The sequence below is a fragment of the Salmo trutta genome, chromosome 21 (genome assembly GCF_901001165.1).
Source record: "Salmo trutta chromosome 21, fSalTru1.1, whole genome shotgun sequence".
Lineage (NCBI taxonomy): Eukaryota > Metazoa > Chordata > Actinopteri > Salmoniformes > Salmonidae > Salmo > Salmo trutta.
Window position 1 is genome coordinate 2510083 of NC_042977.1, and position 20342 is coordinate 2530424.

A 20342-nucleotide genomic window follows, 5' to 3' on the forward strand; every position below is an offset into this window, starting at 1 on the left:
CCAGTGTTTAAATGCTATATTGTAATTACTTCGCCACCATGGCTTTTTTATTGCCTTAACTTACCTCATTTGCACTCACTGTATATAGACTTTTTGTTTTCTTTTGTTCTACTGTATTATTGACTGTATGTCTTGTTTATTCCATGTGTAACTCTGTGTTGTTGTATGTGTCGAATTGCTACGCTTTATCTTGGCCAGGTCGCAGTTGCAAATGAGAACTTGTTCTCAACGAGCCTACCTGGTTAAATAAAGGTGAAATAAAATAAATAAATAAATAATATCAAGGAAAGCCCACATCAAGAAACGCCCCAAATTGTGGTCTGCAATTACACCATATTGCAACGTCTTACTGGGCACAGACTTCAATTCAATGTCTATTCCATGTTGATTCAACATAATGTAATTGAAAAGACGTGGAAACAATGGTCACTCAACCAGTGTGTGCCCAGTGGGATAGGCCTATATGTCAGTTTCAGTTTCATAAGATGATTGTGACCTGCACAGTCCATTATTTGATTACACGCGATGGAATCCATGTTCATATGCCTATTGCTTACTTATATAGAAAAACTCAATTGACATAGACTGTTACTTTTTCACACTGTTTTATTTCACACTATTTGAAAATCTCCGCAGCGGCAGTCCGCAGTCAGGTTTCAAACTTTAGGCTACTTTGGACGGCAGGCGGGGTAAGAGAGGCAATCCTGGGGTGAGATTTACTTTACCATTCAAACAAGTGCTGGGTGGAGCTACAGTATCTACGGATGGAGTCACTCCAAACTTGGCTCGCTAGTCGCCACAAATACTTTACTTAAGCGAGTTGGACTATTTACCAATGTGAATGTCCGGCAGACAAAGTGTCCAGGTGCACAGCATTTGATCTCCCTCCATATTGAGTTTTATCGCGCAGCAAGTCCCGTTTTTCTCCAATATCGGAAGACTGATTTTTATTTTATTTTAAATAACAAATGCTGATTTTGCTGGAAATGTAATCTATGAAACAAAGGCAGAAGTTGCAGAAGAATTGATTCCCTTTTTCCCTGTGCCGAGAACTATTGGAAGAGATGTATTTCTGATCATGGACTAAAGAAGATGCCTTTGCCCTGTACATCAAAACACATGTTTTGCCTGCGCGATTAGCATACAGAGATCCTTGTGGATTAATTTAAGGACGATGGATAATTTTTTCACCGAGGTAAGTTGGCTATTAAAACTTTGTTGTAATAAAAACGCATCATTGAGTTACACGTTGGTTGTAACAAGTCTGTAGTAAGAATTATATTTCAAGAAAATGATGGGAAACAACTTTAGTTATTTTTTGGGGGGGGTTGAAAGTTGATGCCATGTAACCTATAGGAAACATACTTGTACTTATGCCCTCTAAGGAATACGAATGAATTGCGATTTTTGTTATTTCTGTAACATCGTTCCTTATAATGCAATAATGTGAGAGAGTTCATCAGACAGTAAGTCGTAACGCTAGCTCATAGATTTAGGCTGTGTGTCAAATGCTTCTGGATAAAACAGGGTTTGGACCTTTTCCAAGTAGAACTCTGGCATTTCCGTACCTTCGTTTTTTCACGTTTCCTCCTAGAAGACATCCTGCGAAAGCTAATAATAGAAGCAATAGAATATGGATTCAACCTACACCACTTGAGTAAAGGGAAACTGTAATTAGCCAACAATTGACACTTGTTGATTTGACAATAGGCATGCATATTTATAGCCTATAGAAAACCCAAACACTATGATCCTCATTACTATGCCTACTACTGTAAAGGTTTGTTATTACAGTTTAATAATGTTCGTTAAAGAACTGATAATGCTTTATACCTTTCAATATTTACTATTAGCTAAATGCTTTATATTTATCCTCTTCATAAAAACCTGAGATATTAAATGGTATAAAAAATGGGATAAAACACAAATGCTTGTAAGGTTAACCTGCATACAAAATTATCCAGTGTTAAATCAACACTGATGGTGTTCAATTCAACACTGGTCCAGTGTCTACACAACGCGTGTGGCAATAGGCCTAGCTGATTATTGAGATGATTAGCAATGCATCTAAAATATGTGTGTGAAAAAAAACTGTGTCTTGAGTATCATTTGAAATGTTGAGACAAGAAGAAGGGGAGGAGTGTGTTGCAATTTACAATTCGCTTTCTCGATGTGGAAACGTTATTTGGAGTGTTCACAACCTGCTACACTTATGAAAAGCAAGTTTTGATTTATTTCATACCATTTACAAGTTTTGCCAATTTGTTCATTGCGTTTTGTTTGTGCGCAATCAGCATGTGTCTGGTTTCTCTGTCCTCTTAATGTTGACGGAGCATGCGCAACTGAGCACACATAGAAGTAGGCTAACTAGCCTGCTGCGAGCAAATGTAGGAAAGTACCCATTTGGGGATGTCTGATTTCTGATTGTCCTTCTCAGTTATTTTTTCTTCACCTCACATAGTAAGTAAAAATGTTTTTTTTTAACATCCATTGTGAATGATAATACAGTGCTTTTGTAAATTGTTCAGATCCCTTGACTTTTTCCACATTTTTTTACGTTATTATTCTTATTCAACCTTATTCTGAAACGTATTCAATAAAACTATTTCCTCAGCAATCTACACACAATACCCCATAATGACAAAGCAAAAACAGGTTTTTAGAAATGTTTGCAAATGTATTAAAAACAAAAAACAGATACCTTATTTACGTAAGTATTCAGACCCTTTGCTATGAGACTCGAAATTGAGCTCAGGTGCATCCTGTTTCCATTGATCATCCTTGAGATGTTTCTACAACTTCATTGGAGTCACAGCTCTGAGACAGAATTCTGTCAAGGCACAGATCCGGGAAAGGGTACCAAAAAAATTCGGTAGCATTGAAGGTTCTCAAGAACACAGTGGCCTCCATCATTATTGAATGGAAGACGTTTGGAACCACCAAGACTCTTCCTAGAGCTTGCCGCCCAGCCAAACTGAGCAATTGGAGGAGAAGGGCCTTGATCAGGGAGGTGATCAAGACTCCGATGGGCACTCTGACAAAGCTCCAGAGTTCCTTAGTGGAGATGGGAGAACCTTCCAGAAGAACAACCATCTCTGCAGCACTCCACCAATCAGGCCTTTATGGTAGAGTTGCCAGGCGGAAGCCACTCCTCAGTAAAAGGCACATGACAGCCTGCTATGAGTTTGCCAAAAGGCACCTGAAGACTCTCAGACCATGAGAAACAAGATTATCTGGTCTGATGAAACCAAGATCAAACTCTTTGGCCTGAATGCCAAGCATCACGTTCTGGAGGAAACATGGCACCATCCCTACGATGAAGCATGGTGGTGGCAGCATCATGCTGTGGGGATGTTTTTCAGCGGCAGGGACTGGGACACTCGTCAGGATTGAGGGAAGGTGAATGGAGCAAAGTACAGAGAGATACTTGATGACAACCTGCATCCATGTTCAGTCTGGTGGCCTTCAACAAGTGAGATCCTAAGTGAATATGTTATAATTAAAATGGAGTTCAATTAAGTATTTGATGAGGCATTATTTTGAAGCCCTAGTTTTACCTAAATACAGTGGCCTGAAACTCATGGTTTTCAGGGCTGCAAGTCACATTATGATGGCTTGCAAAGTAATGTGTAATTCCTATTGGAATCCAGCCAGAGTGGGGATATCCAACATTTTTATTCACCCGCAGCCTACATTTAGAATGACGGCCAGGTTGAAAAGGATAAGATATGAGACTACCTAAACTATCTAACCTGGAAAAAACATTTCCAAGCAACAGATTGGATTAGCTTAGAAAAATGTATGTTATTTATATTTGAGTAGCATATGATTAATTAATCAATCAATGTACATGCAAAAACATAGATATTGAAACAAACAATTCTAAAGAACATCCTGCAATAGAACATGCTGGGAAATATGATAATGATGGTGTGGTTTTGGTTTAACACTGGTTAGTAACAGCAAAACTGATGTTCTTTTTGACTAATGAGTGTTAATTTAACACTTAAAGAGTTAATTTAATACCTGAATCAACACAAAAAAATGGGGAAGGGTACATTGAAAAATCAACATTAGGTAACACTGGCCAGTTTGCTGTGTGAGTCAGGGAAATACTGTGTCGAAACCACAGTGTACATACAATTTTGGTATTTATTAGGATCCCCATTAGCCGCTGCAAATGCATCATCTACTCTTCCTGGGGTCCACAATGACAGTTGATTTGTGAAACCTGTATGATGAAAAGAACACCACTCCCTTTTGATGATGCAGGTATAAGCTCCACCTGAAAAAGTGTTGATGTTTGAGTCACACCTGAATATTACTTTGCCCCAAGCGGTTATTGCACCACCACTGACAGTTTGAAAGTTGACTTCACCTATCTATCTATCATTACGTATGATGTGTTTGTTTATTGGCATGGGTGTGGCTGAATATTAGGTAGAAAAGTCATGGTCATTACCATAACCAACCAAAGTAGGCAAACAAGTAGAAGCAACAGTTAGTTGATATCCTTGTTGCATGACAACAGGACGATCGCCAAGGATCTAGAAATTCTGAAAAACAGTGAATATTTCTCATTGCCAGAAGCAGGCAGGCTCACACAGAGTCTCAAATATCGGCCTGCCTGCCTTTATATCTCTCAGTTAATCTCTGCCTGAAACAAAGCCCCCAGTCTTTAAGGAAAAGGGCATTTGACAAGGAAACAAACTCGCGTCCAACCAGTAAAGGTTGTGCAGAGAATGTAGATTAGCTTATTTCAGGTAGATATATCCTTTTCGGTCATGATATTCAAAAGTCAAAACACTGACTGGCTTCAAGGTTGAGTGCTCATTCATTTAGTGGTGATAGACGGCACTCACCACTGGCCATTTTATTGTAAGTTTCCATAGATTGATAAGATAACATTCACAAGTAGGTTTTCCTGTAGACTCCCTTGGCCCATTTTTAGTAGCCTACAACCTTATCCAGTGGCCAGTCGGTCTTGACACAGTAAAGTCAGACAGTTCAATGTCTATCAGCACTGTCAGTTGAATGGGCTTGTGTTTATTTGAACTGCTGTGTTGTGGGCGGACTTGTTTCAAGATAGCTTGGGCAGACTTCACTTTCCACCAACAGTGCCTTCAGAAAATATTCCTACCCCTTGATTTATTCCACATTTTGTTGTGTTACAGCCTGAATTCAAAATTGATTAAAATGGATTACACACAATACCCCATAATGACAAAGTGAAACATGTTTTTAGAAATGTTAGCAAATGTATTGAAAATGGAATACAGAAATATTTCATTTGCATAAGTATTCACACCACTGAGTCAATACATGTTAGAATCACCTTTGGCAGCGATTACAGCTGTGAGTCTTTCTGGGTACGTCTCTAATAGCTTTGCACACCTGCATTGTACAATATTTGCCCATTATTCTTAAAATAATTCTTCAAGCTCTGTCAAATTGGTGGTTGATCATTGCAAGACAGCCATTTTCAAGTGTTTCCATAGATTTCCAAGCAGATGTAAGTCAAAACTGGAAATCGACCACCCAGGAACATTCAGTGTGTTCTTGCTAAGAAACCTTGGCCTTGTGTTTTAGCTCATTGTCCTGCTGAAAGGTCATCTCCCAGTGTCTGGTGGAAAGCAGACTGAACCAGGGTTTCTTCTAAGATTTTGCCTGTGCTTAGCTCCATTCTGTTTGTTTTTTATCCTGAAAAACTCCCCAGTGATACAGCCACCACTATGCTTGAAAATATGGAGAGTGGTACTCAGTAATGTGTTCTATTATATTTTCCCCAAACAGCACTTCATATTCAGGGAAAAAGGTTTATTGCTTTACCACATTTTTTGCAGCATTACTTTAGTGCCTTGTTGCAAATAGGATGCATGTTTTGGAATACTTTATTCTGTACAGACTTCCTTTTTTTCACTCTGTCAATTAGGTTAGTATTATGGAGTAATAACTACAAGGTTGATCGATCCTCAGTTTTCTCCTATCACAGCCATTAACCCCTGTGCGACATCCAGCGAAAAATCCTATCGCCAATAGCATAACAAAATTTAATAATTTTTTTTCCCATTTTTTTTTCAAATTATATTGTTTTATAGATACACCTCTCCTGAATCGAACCACGTTGTCCGATTTCAAAAAGGCTTTACAGCAAAAGCAAAACATTAGATTATGTTAGAGGAGTATATCGTAAAAGTTGCCACATAGCCATTTTCCGACCAACCACATGCATCACAAATAACCAAAAAACAGCTAAATGCAGCACTAACCTTTTACAAACTTCATCAGATGACACACCTAGGACATCATGTTACACAATGCGTGCATTCTTTTGTTCGATAAAGTTCATATTTATATATAAAAACAGCATTTCACATCAGCACGTAACGTTGACTAACTATTTTCCCTCAAATGCATCCGGTGAAACAGTGCTACAATTTACTAAATTACTATTCGAAAACATTTTTAAAATGTAATATTGTCATTCTAAGATTTATAGATGAATATCTCTTGAAAGCACCTGTAATGCCAGATTTAAAAATAACTTTACTGGGTAATCACACTTTGCGATAAAAGGGGATGCGATACTCAGAACAATAGGCTAGCAATAGCAATAGGCTAGCCATCTTGGAACAATCGCATATCAAATCTAGTCTTGTATACTATTGTCAATAATCCCTTACCTTTGATTATCTTCATCCTTAGGCACTTCCAGGAATCCCAGGTCCACAACAAATGTATTTTCGTTCGAAAAAGTTCATCCTTTATGTTCCATTAGCTTGTTGTTGTTAGCGCGTTCTGAAGGCTGAACCAAAAGTTCCGACGTGCGCGGGGCTACTCTTTCAACAAAATGCATTTTTTTCTTATTTAGGTTCGTTCAAACATGTCAAACGTTGTATAACATAAATCTGTAGGGCCTTTTTCAACGAGAGCTCCAATAAGATTCGAGGGGGACGATTGCATTGTGTTTCAAAACGTTTCGAAAGTGGAGGGTAACCAGGGGCGCCGGCGTCATAATGGTGATGGCCCTCTCCGTGTGACCACGTTCCACAGCGTGTCATTGTGTCAGTTTTCACAGTAGGAGACTCAAATCACTTTGTAAAGACTGGGGACATCTAGTGGAAGCAATAGAAAGTGCTCAATGAACCACAGCTCACGGTGTGATTAATAGGCAACGTGATGAAGTTGAGTTTGCAATTCAGAATTCCACTTCCTATTTCGATCTGTCTCGGGGTTTTGACTGCCATATGAGTTCTGTTATACTCACAGACACCATTCAAACAGTTTTAGAAACTGTAGGGTGATTTCTATCCACAAGTATTAATTATATGCATATTCTAGCTTCTGAGTTTGAGTAGGAGGCCGTTTAAAATGGGCACAATTTGTTTTTCAAAAATCGCTGTAGCGCCCCCTATCCTAGGGGAACGCCAAGAGGTTAAACTCTGTAACTGTTTTAAAGTCACCATTGGCCTCATGGTGTAATCCCTGAGCGGTTTCCTTCCTCTCTGGCAACTGAGTTAGAAAGGACGCCTGTATCTCTGTAGTGACTGGGTGTATTGACATGCCATCCAAAGTGTATTTAATATCTTCACCATGCTCAAAGGGATATTCAATATCTGCTTTTTTTCTTCTTCTTTGTGTTTGAAATGTTCTGCTTGACTGAGGGACCTTACAGATAATTGTATGTGTGGGGTACAGCAATGAGGTAGTCATTCAAAACTCTTAAACACTATTATTGCACACAGAGTCCATCCAACATATTATGTGACTTGTTAAGCATATTTTTACTCCTGAACTTATTTAGGCTTGCCATAACAAAGGGGTTGAATACTTCTTGACTAAAGACATTTAAACTTGACATTTTTAATAAATGTGTAAAAATGTCAAAAAAACAATTTCACTTTGACATTATGGGGTAGTATGTGTAGGCCAGTGACACATACACATTAATCCATTTTAAATTCAGGCTGTAACAAAACAAAACATGGGGAAAAAGGGGTGTATACTTTTGAATGCATTGTATCAGGTCCAAGGCTACTTGATGTGTCACTAATAACACTAGCACATTACTGGTAGAATTTATCAGCTCCGGGTCAACTAGGCTTATTTCCCCAATGCAAATCTTAAACTGAAGAATGAAAACTGTTAGAAAGTGAAACTAAATCCAGGCCAGCACTCAGGGACAACTTTATTCTACACTTGTGGCATGTCTGTGGGACTGAGTGCTGACATGGCCAATGGCCATTTGAATCATGGAAGCATTGTTTGATAGATACATTATGTCTCATAGAAGAGAACATTTGAAACCCATAAGAGATTTAAGACAGTGTCAACTCACTTCACTAAAGAGGGTTTTATTCATATAATTGTATTAGTATAACTATTTTGTGAGGGTACTTCTTGTACAGTTGCTGATAAAACGATCATCAGTGATCATTTAAAAAAATTCTCAAACATCGGATATACTCTTTCAATGCACCAGTCACTAGATGTCACAACTTATTGAGGACACTGTGAACTAACTGTTTCATGAGCAAAATATGTTGAACCTCTGTGAATACAACCTCATGAAATCATTCTATATCTCTGCTTTGCAGGCTACTCCCATAGCCCGCAACTGTCTGCATTTCTCATTAAGGGCATAAAATATAATAGCCTAATCATGATGTTAATAGTGTTACCACAACATACACAGTCTATATACCCACATTATACTGAAACGCTCTCATGATGAATTCAAAGCAGCAGTGCTGTGTTAGATGTTGAAGTTTCTTTCTCTCTTTCTTCCGGCTTCTTCAAGGGTTGAAACATGACACCTGTGAAACGGCTAGATGGAATTTAAAGATCTTGCAGATTTATAATTGTGTGCTCAGCTGCCTTCTTTGTCTTCTACACAATGCTGTTACCGTGTATTCCTGTTCTTACTGAACATTTGCTTAGTCTGAAGCTTCATTATGTGGACAATTGTTGAGATTAATTACAAGTTAATAAACTGGACACAAGACTAAAAGCCATAAAAGTGAATATTTGGGAACACTTAACTTGACGGGTACCTACTTATGTAATTCATAACACAGTTATAAACCATACATACCAGCATTCATAAGCAACAACTGCAAGGCAACAATGGCAAAACATAACAAAAATATCAACTTGGTGGTTGTTGGCACAAGTCGACATAAGCACGTATGAAACTGCTAATGAGTGTGGTATGTATGGGTTATTAATGTGTTATGAAGTAGGCACCCTTCAAGTACAGTTTTGAAAGTCAGGAAATGAGATTTGTTGGAGCATGTACAGTTGAAGTCAGAAGTTTACATACACCTTAGCCAAATGCATTTAAACACAGTTTTTAGCAATTCCTGACATTTAATCCTAGTAAAAATTCCCTCTTTTAGGACAGTTAGGATCACCACGTTATGTTAAGAATATGAAATGTCAGAATAATAATAGAGAGAATGACTTATTTCAGCTTTGATTTATTTCATCACATTTGCAGTGGGTCAGAAGTTTACATACACTCAATTAGTATTTGGAGCTTTGCCTTTAAATTGTTTAATTTGGGTCAAACGTTTCGGGTAGCCTTCCACAAGCTTCACAGAATAAATTGGGTGAATTTTGGCCCATTCCTTGCTGTAACATGCTTTTTCAGTTCTGTCCAAAAATGTTCTATAGGATTGAGGTCAGGGCTTTGTGATGGCCACTCCAATACCTTGACTTTGTTGTCCTTAAGCCATTTTGCCACAACTTTTAAGTTTGCTTGGGGTCATTGTCCATTTGGAAGACCCATTTGTGACCAAGCTTTAACTTCCTGACTGATGTCTTGAGATGTTGCTTCAATATATCCACATAATTTTGCTTCCTCATCATGCCATCTATTTTGTGAAGTGCACCAGTCCCTCCTGCAGCAAAGCACCCCCATAACATGATGCTGCCACCCCCGTGCTTCATGGTTGAGATGGTGTTCTTCGGCTTGCAAGCCTCCCCCTTTTTCCTCCAAATGTAACGATGGCCATTATGGCCAAACAATTCTATTTTTGTTTCGTCAGACCAGAGGACATTTCTTCAAAAAGTACAATCTTTGTCCCCATGTGCAGTTGAAAACGGTAGTCTAGCTTTTTTTATGGCAGTTTTGGAGCAGTGGCTTCTTCCTTGCTGAGCGGCCTTTCAGGTTATGTTGATATAGGACTTGTTTTACTGTGGATATATATACTTTTGTACCTGTTTCCTCCAGCATCTTCACAAGATCCTTTGCTGTTGTTATGGGATTGATTTGCAGTTTTTGCACCAAAGTACGTTCATCTCTAGGAGACAACGCGTCTCCTTCCTGAGCGGTATGATGGCTGTGTGGTCCCATGGTGTTTATACTTGCGTACCATTGTTTGTACAGATGAACGTGGTACCTTCAGGCGTTTGGAAATTGCTCCCAAGGATGAACCAGACTTGTGGAGGTCTACAATTGTTTTTCTGAGGTCTTGGCTGATTTCTTTAGATTTTCCCATGATGTCAAGCAAAGAGGCACTGAGTTTGAAGGTACGCCTTGAAATACATCCACAGGTACACCTCCAATTGACTCAGATTATGTCAATTAGCCTATCAGAAGCTTCTAAAGCCATGACATCATTTTCTGTAATTTTCCAAGCTGTTTAAAGGCACAGTCAACTTAGTGTATGTAAACTTCTGACCCACTGGAATTGTGATACAGTAGCATTTCACTGTTAGTTTACACCTGTTGTTTATGAAGCATGTGACAAATAACATTTGATTTAGAAGTCCTGACATTCAAAACTTTACTTGAAGGGTGCCTACTTAAGGACTTCATAAAACATTCATAACCCATACATAGGAACCTCAGTTTCTGTGACATCTCTAAAAGTGAATACAAGTTTCATGAAGTTGGCCTTTGACTATTTGTAATACCTGAAACAAAAACAAGGGTCTTGTCTTAGCACACATTTAGGAGGGTTGTATCGTATTTCACCCTTCATTTTAGTCCTTGTAACCCTACCAAATTAAATAAGGAAAAATCTGTGAGCCAGCCAGTCAGTCAAGTTTCTCCGGAAAAATGGCTGCTGTATCATTTAACACTTTTTCACACCACTCTTGAAATAACACCTACTCAAGGAGGCAGATATTTTGGATCGAAGCCAGAACAGTCTGCAATGTATCTCGAAGCGGTTTCTTCGCCCTGAACCGACAGAGTAAGGTCACAGAGCAACTGTGACAGTGACAAATTAAACATGATTCAATCCTGCATCTCCTACGAACTGATTGAATTGACTGTTTACATACCCAATGGCTTGATACACTTTTGGCCAAAATCTGCTCCCTTTTGGAGACGGCCCCCAAACATCCCAAATACAAAGTTCAGTGTCCACAAAATTCCTCAAAGTCATTTGACTTTTCGATTTCCTGCTTCAAACATGACGATACAGCTCAGTATGTAGATCTCTATAGCATCTAGACGGGGCATGTCTTCACCTCGCTGCTAACTGTAAGGATATACTCACTGAACCACAGTGTGTTTCTGCTTACCATATCAAGGTGTAAATTAGTGTGGAATATAAACCACTTTTACCCACACTCTTCAGTGCGAATGGATGAGTGTAACCGATGTGAAATGGTTGGTTAGTTAGCGGTGGTGCGCACTAATAGCGTTTCAATCGGTGACGTCACTCGCTCTGCGACCTTAAGTAGTTGTTCCCCTTGCGCTGCAAGGGCCGCGGCTTTTGTGGCACAATGGGTAACGATGCTTCGTGGGGTGTCAGTTGTTGATGTGCGCAGAGGGTCCCTGGTTCGAGCCCAGGTTGGGGCGAGGAGAGGGACGGAAGCTATACTGTTACATGAGCTTGAGAAAAACAATCTGGGTTGTGTTCATTAGGGCAGGCAACAGAAAACATAGAAAACTTTTTGCAATGTAAAACAAAAATGTGTGTTTCTTATTTGACCATTTCAGGTAGTCCCTCCCTGTTTCGCATTCTCTTCCATTTGGTATGCAATGAAAAAAGGCCCAATTTCCTGCCTGATTGCTGGTAACATTCCGTATGGCTCTGAAACATCTTACCTCTACCGTCCTCCTGCTTGAGTCAATATGTGCGCCTGTATACAGGCCATGGTTGTGTTCCATCACTTCATAATTCATAACACGTACTACTTTTGTTTCCTTTTCACCTCTTTGCATGTTTTTGGTTCACACATTTTTTTAAAGGTTTTTGCGATCAGTGGTGCAGCTTTTTTGATTCATGATATTAGCTTTGCTTCTTGTATGAAAATACAGTTCTGCAGTCCGTTGTCTTTAGTACAGAATGCTGAGGATACCCACTGGGCACAGACTTCAATTCAACGTCTATTCCATGTTGGTTCAATGTAATTTCAATGAAATTACGTGGAAGCAATCTTGATTCAACCAGTGGGTAGTCACTCAGTAAGCTTTTTTAGTGTAATATCCCATTTTTAAAAAATGTAAAGCTTTTGAGCATGAAAATACATACACAATATATCAAAATCATCAGGAGAAATAGAAAATGGCTTCCTGACGCTAATGGCTCCTGTTGGGTCGGTGTTCCAGACAGTCTAGCTGGTCAATTAAAAACAGCATAAAAGTACCTCAAACTTACCGTGTTTCATTTATGTGCAGTGACAAGCTGTCTCCTATATGCGGTGAGAGCTACTGAACAAAGAAAAGCCTGATGCATTTTAACCTTGCCTTTTTTGCCAACTGCTTTAATCGTTCATTGTTCTGAGCAGATATGAGGTGTGATTAAAGTACTTGTGAATGGTCGAATTGGTTTCTAGGTTATACCTAGTTTTATCTATCAACTGCCCTTCTTACTTTTTCTATAGAGAGATAAACTCACTATGTGAGATCATGTGGGAGTTGTAAGATGGATTCATGATGGATAAAAGCTTGTTTGTCTGGACATTCTGTTTGGTTATTTATTTGTTATTATCTCCTTGCCATGCAACCCTGTTACGGTGGAGGAGCTACTGGACTTTTCCACTAAGAGCCCTACTCAACTGCTTAATGATTCAACAGTTCTTTTTTTTATACACGCTGTTGGGAAAGCGGTTAATGTTAAGCATTAAAGGCTTAAAGGGACACTTCGCGATTTTTGCAATGAAGCCCTTTATCTACTTCCCCAGAGTCAGATGAACTCATGGATACCATTTTTATGTTCAGATAGTGAGAGAGTATGGCAGTAGGAAAGATAGAGGTTGTGTCAAAAGGCATTAGGCCGGATTTGAAACTATGCCAATACTGCAGATGTGTGCCAGAGGCTGCAGCATTACAGCCAAACCAGCCAGGCCACATGATCCTTGTTCTTTTTCAGTTCTATTTGCTGTGTGAGCTCCCCTATCAATGCCATACATTGTGGTTTGAATTTCTTTGTAAGTTCAAGGCAATTAAGAATGTATTCACTCTTTCCAAAGGGCGATGGCTTCTGTTCCTACGTTTTAAAGAGTCATTTCTATTAAACGCCAAAATAGGTTCCAACTCATATCCAAAATGTTCATATCTTCCAATAAAACTACTTGAGTGATTTCTTTATTGCAATTATCACACATTTATTATTCACAGTCCTAACGTTAGCCACAACAAATTGGAATTTGTGTAATGTACACGAATGGGTTATAAAGAAATGAAATTGTGTAATACACATGAAATGCGTTGTGAATGAAATTGTGTAATACTTTTTTGTGTGCTCTGTTACGAATTTCGAATAAGTAATTAGTGTCATTTCACAAAAAGCTGTAATAGTGTGTTTGGGTAGATAGGTACGTTAGGCTTTGAGGTGTTTTTTCATGAAACTAAGGACATGAGGATCCGGTCAGGTAAACAATCTTCAGAGTTTGTTTATACGTCGGCACCAGAGTAATACCTCACCACTTCTGCCAACATTATTAGCAAGACTACGAAATGGCACTAAGTGCCTTGAAACAGTTCCAAAAAGGCTATAAAGTCATCAGATGACGAGGGTCATATTCACTAGAAGTAAACGGAAGAAAACAGACAGAAATGGGGAGTGAATACCTGAACATGTCCATTGCATAGTGTTTTGCTACGGGGTGCATTAATGAATTACGACACAGATTTTAAACACTGAGAGGGTTGGACTACCTCCCATTTTTTTCTATTCTTCTTCACATCGCTGACTGAACAAACAGCCTTGAGACCAAATATACAGCTTGGATCTCTCTATCTTCGTTGTTCAGTTCGTTTTTAGTATGTCCTGCCTAATGCCATAGCTCAATGTAACAGATAACGGTGTCTTGAGTATAACAAGGGTGACTGTTGTTACCGCTAGAAGAAAGCCAGAAAGGGAAGCCGGTATTTACATTCGCCCCCCCTCCCTCTCCTGAATATGCCCTCCTCTGCTACAATTTTGCAAAACTCTGGATATCCGCACCGGGGGACCACAGCTGGCCAACACATGGCAACACTGGCCTCAGCTGCCAGCCTGTAATATACACACACACACACACACACACACACACACACACACACACACACACACACACACACACACACACACACACACACACACACACACACACACACACACACACACACACACACACACACCCACACCACACACACGGAAAGTAGGTCAGGAAGTCTTTGAGTGTGGGGCCACCGGTTGCTTAGCGAAGGGGCAGAACGAACCCTGATGACTCGGTTGCGCACGATGCGTACAAGGCAAGCAGCTACGAGCTCCATTAAGGATGCAAAAAGACAATACAGACTCAAACTTGAATCATTGTTCGATAACAATGTTCCCTGTAGTCCCCACATCAAGGTCAGCATGCCATACACAGTGGACCAGAGTCAGAGTGTGAATTATACTGTGACATTCAGGGGGTCTCTATTTTTTTCGGGACCTCCTATGTGATTTTTAATGGGCCTGACAGTAAAGACATGTCATATAACTGTAAACATTTTGTATTACATTTTAATTGGGCAACAACACAGCCAGTCATGATGTTTTCATCTTATTGTCAAACAAATCACTTCAAAAAGTAGGCTACCTGCGGATGTTCGTCCACCCCAAATAATTCCAGCACCCAAACAGTGCACTCTGCACTTGTGCCATTTGATGAATGGAAAGACACATCCATTATAATAAGTATAATGACATTCGGCGATTGATTGTAGAAAGAAAAGTTGGGACACCTGAGATACGGGACTGCCCTGAGATGACAGCCACATGAAAGTGCAGCCAAATGGATTATAGGAGAATGGTCAAATGTGCATTATTTTTTTACCCCCCCTGGGCCCCTGTAAATTTGCACTCTGCACTGGACCCACTCCATTTTGCCTACCGTTCCAACAGATCCACGGAAGATGCCATTTCCATTGCAATTCACAATGGCCTAACTCACCTGGAAAAGAGAATGCTGTTAATTTACTACAGTTCAGCATTCAACACTATTGTTCCCTCCAAGCTCATCACCAAGCTCAGGGCCCTAGGCCTGGACACCACCCTCTACAAATGGATCCTGGACTTCCTGACAGACAGACACACAGGCTGTGAGGACTGGCAGCAAACTTCTCCTCCACACTGACTCTGAACACTGGGGCCCGTTAGAGATGTGTCCTCAGCCCTCTGCTGTACTCCCTGTTCATCCACGACTGTGTGGCTAAGCACGACACCAACTCCATCATCAAGTTTGCTGATGACACCACGGTGGTAGGCCTGATCATTAACAACGACATGGTAGGAGGTAAGTGAACTGGCATTGTGGTGCCAGGACAACAGCCTCAACGTCAGCAAAACAAAGGAGTTGATTGTCGATTTCAGGAAGCAGAGGATAGGATACGCCCGATCCACATCCACGGGGCTGCAGTGGAGAGAGACAGTAGTTTTAAGTTCCTTTGCGTCCACATCATTAAGAACTTGACATGGACCAACAACACCACCAATTTTCAGGCAGCTAAAAAGTTTTGCTATGCCTCTCCAGATCCTCTCCAAATACTTCCGCTGCACCATTGAGAGCGTCCTGACTGGCTGCATCACGGCCTGGTACAGGAACTGCTCCGCCCACGACCGCAAGACCCTCCAGCGGGTGGTTAAGACATCACAGTACATCACTGGGGCCGTGCTCCCACCCATCCAGGACATCTAATCAAAGCAGTGTCTGAGGAAGCATCATCAAGGACCCCAGCCATGGGGCAACTGTTCACTCTCTTACTGTTGGGCAGACTGTATCGAAGCATGGGGTATCAGACCAACAGACTCAGAGACTGTTTCTATCTACAAGCCATCAGACTGCTGAACACTTGAACTGGACTAGTGAAGACAGCCTTGCACTGACTCTCCACACCTTAACGCACATGCACTCATGTACAGTCACACACACACATACACACACAAACACATATACATTCCTACTACACACACATCACAACTGCTGCTAGACTTGTATTTATTATTGCTAAATACTGCAGAATTTAAACACTTGCTCTAATCCCTCCCTTCCCCGACACACGTGTAAATATTGTACTATAAATTGTTGAGTGCCTTCCTGACACATTTTTTTAATTCTATTCTACTGAGCCATTATAATTTTTATTCTTATCTTTTATTATTTCTTATTGGGTTGCATTACAGCGAGGGAACCTGCAAGTAAAACATTTCATTGCTCGTGAACTCAGACAATACGCTTTGCCGTGCAGTAGTTCTCAGTGAGGTCATCGGACATAAGTCTAACTTGAAGGCTCTCTCTGAGTCCTCTAATGAAATTGGTTGAGAGATACTGAGCAGAAATCTTAAGTTATACAGTATATGCCATTTAGCAGACGCTTTTATACAGTAGTGTGTGAATACATTTTTTTGTATGGGTGGGCACAGCGGTAATCAAATCCACAACCCTGGCTTTGTATTTGCCAAGCTGTAGCAACTGAACTACACAGAATCATCACAACTTGAGCTTTCTTTCAGTGTTCATGTTAGCCCTGCTTTCATTCAAGTTTATTTTTATTCTGTTCTTTTCCCCCAAAAAAAGTGCCAGGGAACAAGAACAACATTGGCTTTTGTCTTTTTCCAGTTGCAATATGTGTTCCACAGCTGCCATGAAGTCTCTGGCTCAGGTGAATCATACTGTACTGTCCCTTTATGTAAAGCAAGTACTGCTGATTGTGTTTGTTTGTAGCTCAGTTGGTAGAGCATGGTACTTAAAAGTGTTTCTTTAATGGCATATATTATTGTTTTATATTATTGCTCAAATACAGAACTACGACACTACAGTATATAGAAATGTGTTTTTATATTACACAAGGTTTTCAATGATACCTCCAGAGTAGTAGACTTCGGAAATGCTCATAAACCATTTTGGTTATTGTTGTTGATGGAGATGTTGTATGGCCAAATAATGTATCAAGACTGGTTCAATGGGGATTAGTAAAGCATTTTAAGAAATTAACTATGGGTTTTGGGGAAGTGGAAATGAGGGTGGAATAGGACGTAACTCTTTTTATACTGAACAAAAATATAAACGCAGCGTGCAACAATTTCAACAATTTTACTGAGTTACAGTTCATATAAGGAAATCAGTCAATTGAAATAAATTAGTTAGGCCCTACTCTATGGATGACTAGGCAGGGGCGCAGCCATGGGTGGACCTGGGAGAGCACAGGCCCACCCACAGACGATCCCGCAGGTGAAGAAGCCGGATGTGGAGGTCCTGGGCTGGCATGGTTACACGTGGTCTGCGGATGTGAGACTCGTTGGATGTACTGCCAAATTCTGGAAAACTACGTTGGAGGAGGCTTATCTGGCAACAGCTCTGGTGGACATTCCTGCAGTCAGAATGCCAATTGCACCCTCCCTCAAAACTTGAGACAAATGTGGCATTGTGTTGTGTGACAAAACTGTAGGAAAACTGCACAGAGTGGCTTTTTATTGTCCCCATCACAAAGTGATGTTAATCAGCTTCTTGATATGCCACACCTGTCAGGTAGATAGATTATCTTGGCAAAGGAGAAATGCTCACTAACAGGGATATAAACAAATTTGTGCACAACATTTGAGAGAAAAACTTTTTGTGCGTCTGGAACATTTCTGGGATCTTTTATTTCAATTTACATGTTGCGTTTATATTTTTGTTCAGGGCCCCCTTGGCTAATACACACACACCTTTGTATCCTGTCCAGACACACACGCACACCACTGCTCCTGACTCTGTTCCGCTATACCCGCCATTGGGTCACATACAGAGACACACACACACACACACACACACACACACACACACACACATATTGTCCAGACTACACATGCACGTGCCCACACTCACACACCTGAGGGCCTAGTCTCACTCACACACCCTGGTTGACAAATATTGATGCAGATGCAGCATGAGGTGAACCCCAAAATGCCTGACCAAAAATACAAGCAAAAACATACTCCCTTTTCTATGTAAACTGCATATATGACTCCGTGTGGAAACAACGGAACTTGCCCAGCAAGCACATCTGAGATTACAGCCTTAGCATTTGGAGTTGTTTTGTTCAAAATGACTAATTGGTTTGAGAGAAAACCAAAATGGCAGCTTGTCGATTTAATATTCTCTCCGATGAGGAAGATGAAGGCGGTAACGCTCATTCCCGAGTCCCAAACAGGAAAGCGAAGTAGGATTTAATCTTCACTTCAAAGACGTTGGGTTTTCAAAAAAATTTTTTTTAATATTTTTGTTTGAAATGTAGGTTCATCTTTCTTATGCACAGGATAAGCGTGTTTATGTTTTAGTTGGGGCTAGCAAGGCTCAGAACTTGTTTTCTTCTCTGTTATTTCATGTGGCTGTCTTGAAATGAGATGCCAAAAGCTTCTTCACCTCTTCCTTTCTCCCTTGTGCTTTTTAGCGAAGTTACGTTATCGACACAATATTGTCCTGTGGCTCAGTTGGTAAGATCATGGTGCTACCAAGGTCGTGGGGTTCGATTCCAGCAGGGCTCACATACACATACTAAAACTGGATGCACTCACTGTAATGTGAATTGCATAAAAGAGCCTGCCAACTAGAATAATGCAGAAATGGATTTATAAGACTTGAAACCCTGGATTATTGGGAAATTACTATGTTATTTATATGTACAAGAATGCAGTGATGACCATTAATATTGTGTCAAGGTCAAGGCTATAGCATACAACCACAAACACATGTTTTCTACATTGCTTCCAAATGTACCTCCCATTGAACATTCTGGGGGAGTAGAGGCATTTGTGATTGTTTTAAGAGCTTAGATTATTTTTGGATTGGTGCACTGAGAGGGATTTTTACTTTTTAACACTTTAACATTTTGCAATAAGATGTTTTACTTTTATTTATGGATTCTTTTCAAAAGAAATATGAGGAAAATGTATAGGTTTCATTTCTGTCAAGTAATCAGTTGAGATTGAGCATAAAAGAGCAAGTTAAATGCTGCCCCACATCTCCTTTAAGGAGCCTCATTGATGATAATTTACCAAGTACTGGCAAGCGGTTGCAGCAGAAAAAAATACCTTATATCACGCTGTTCCAACAGCTAGAAAGTAGCTTTGTATTCCTTTGACAGCAAATGCATTGTACAGTTCCATGAAATTTGGAGACATAAACTAGGTTTCTATCCAATTGGAGGCAGATTTTAATGTGAATATTCTAAAGTCTGCATAGAAAGAATATGTGCATTTTCCCACCAAAGGTGTGTTTCCATTTGAGTCAGTAATGCGACTGAACGAGTCGAAAAGATCACAAAGTTAATCTGGATTCCCATCATTTTGGCAGATTTGCTTGTCTCTGCTTTGTTATCTCACATTTTATTAAAGAATGGTTGCTATTAGTCCCCCTGTAGCACTTTCCCTGTCCAACAATCAGACATTCCAGCTTTCTCCCAAGTTGCTTGTAAACTCGCATGAATACACCCTACATCTGCATTCCAGATCCACTACTGATACAACGATACACTCAGCATGCTTCAGTTCGGTTGGCGCCTATTAGGGGAACCAAACGAGTGTGCTTGTATACTCCCTTAAAAGACCTTTGCTTGGAAAACAAGAAAAAAGCAGCAATAGTACTGTTTGTCCATTTGGGAAACGAGAAAAAAGCAGCAATAGGACTTTGTCCATTTTGAGATGCTGTAGCCGGTGGACGCTTCCTCAAAATAGTCAGAATTAATCTAAGATAACTCAAGAAATCTGTCATTAATTTAGACTTTTTTTGCAGAGGAGATGTTAATTGTGCAATTTTACATCTAACTAAGATGTTTGGTGGAGTATTTCTCAATGAAAAAATGTGCATGAAAATGAATTGTTTCTCATTGAATGACGACAAAGACTTTATTGAAGAATCCCTTCTGTTGACCAATT

At 40.0% G+C, this 20342-nt stretch overlaps 1 protein-coding gene across 1 annotated transcript in view; it reads left to right on the forward strand.

Moving 5' to 3' along the window:
- The first annotated feature begins 767 nt into the window (after positions 1 to 767).
- The window catches only part of myo10 (myosin X), a 290886-nt gene continuing 271311 nt past the window's right edge, over positions 768 to 20342 (forward strand). The window contains exon 1 of the mRNA XM_029703950.1: positions 768 to 1195. Coding sequence (XP_029559810.1) covers positions 1175 to 1195 — 21 coding nt within the window. The 5' untranslated portion in view covers positions 768 to 1174. The remainder of the gene's footprint in view (positions 1196 to 20342) is intronic.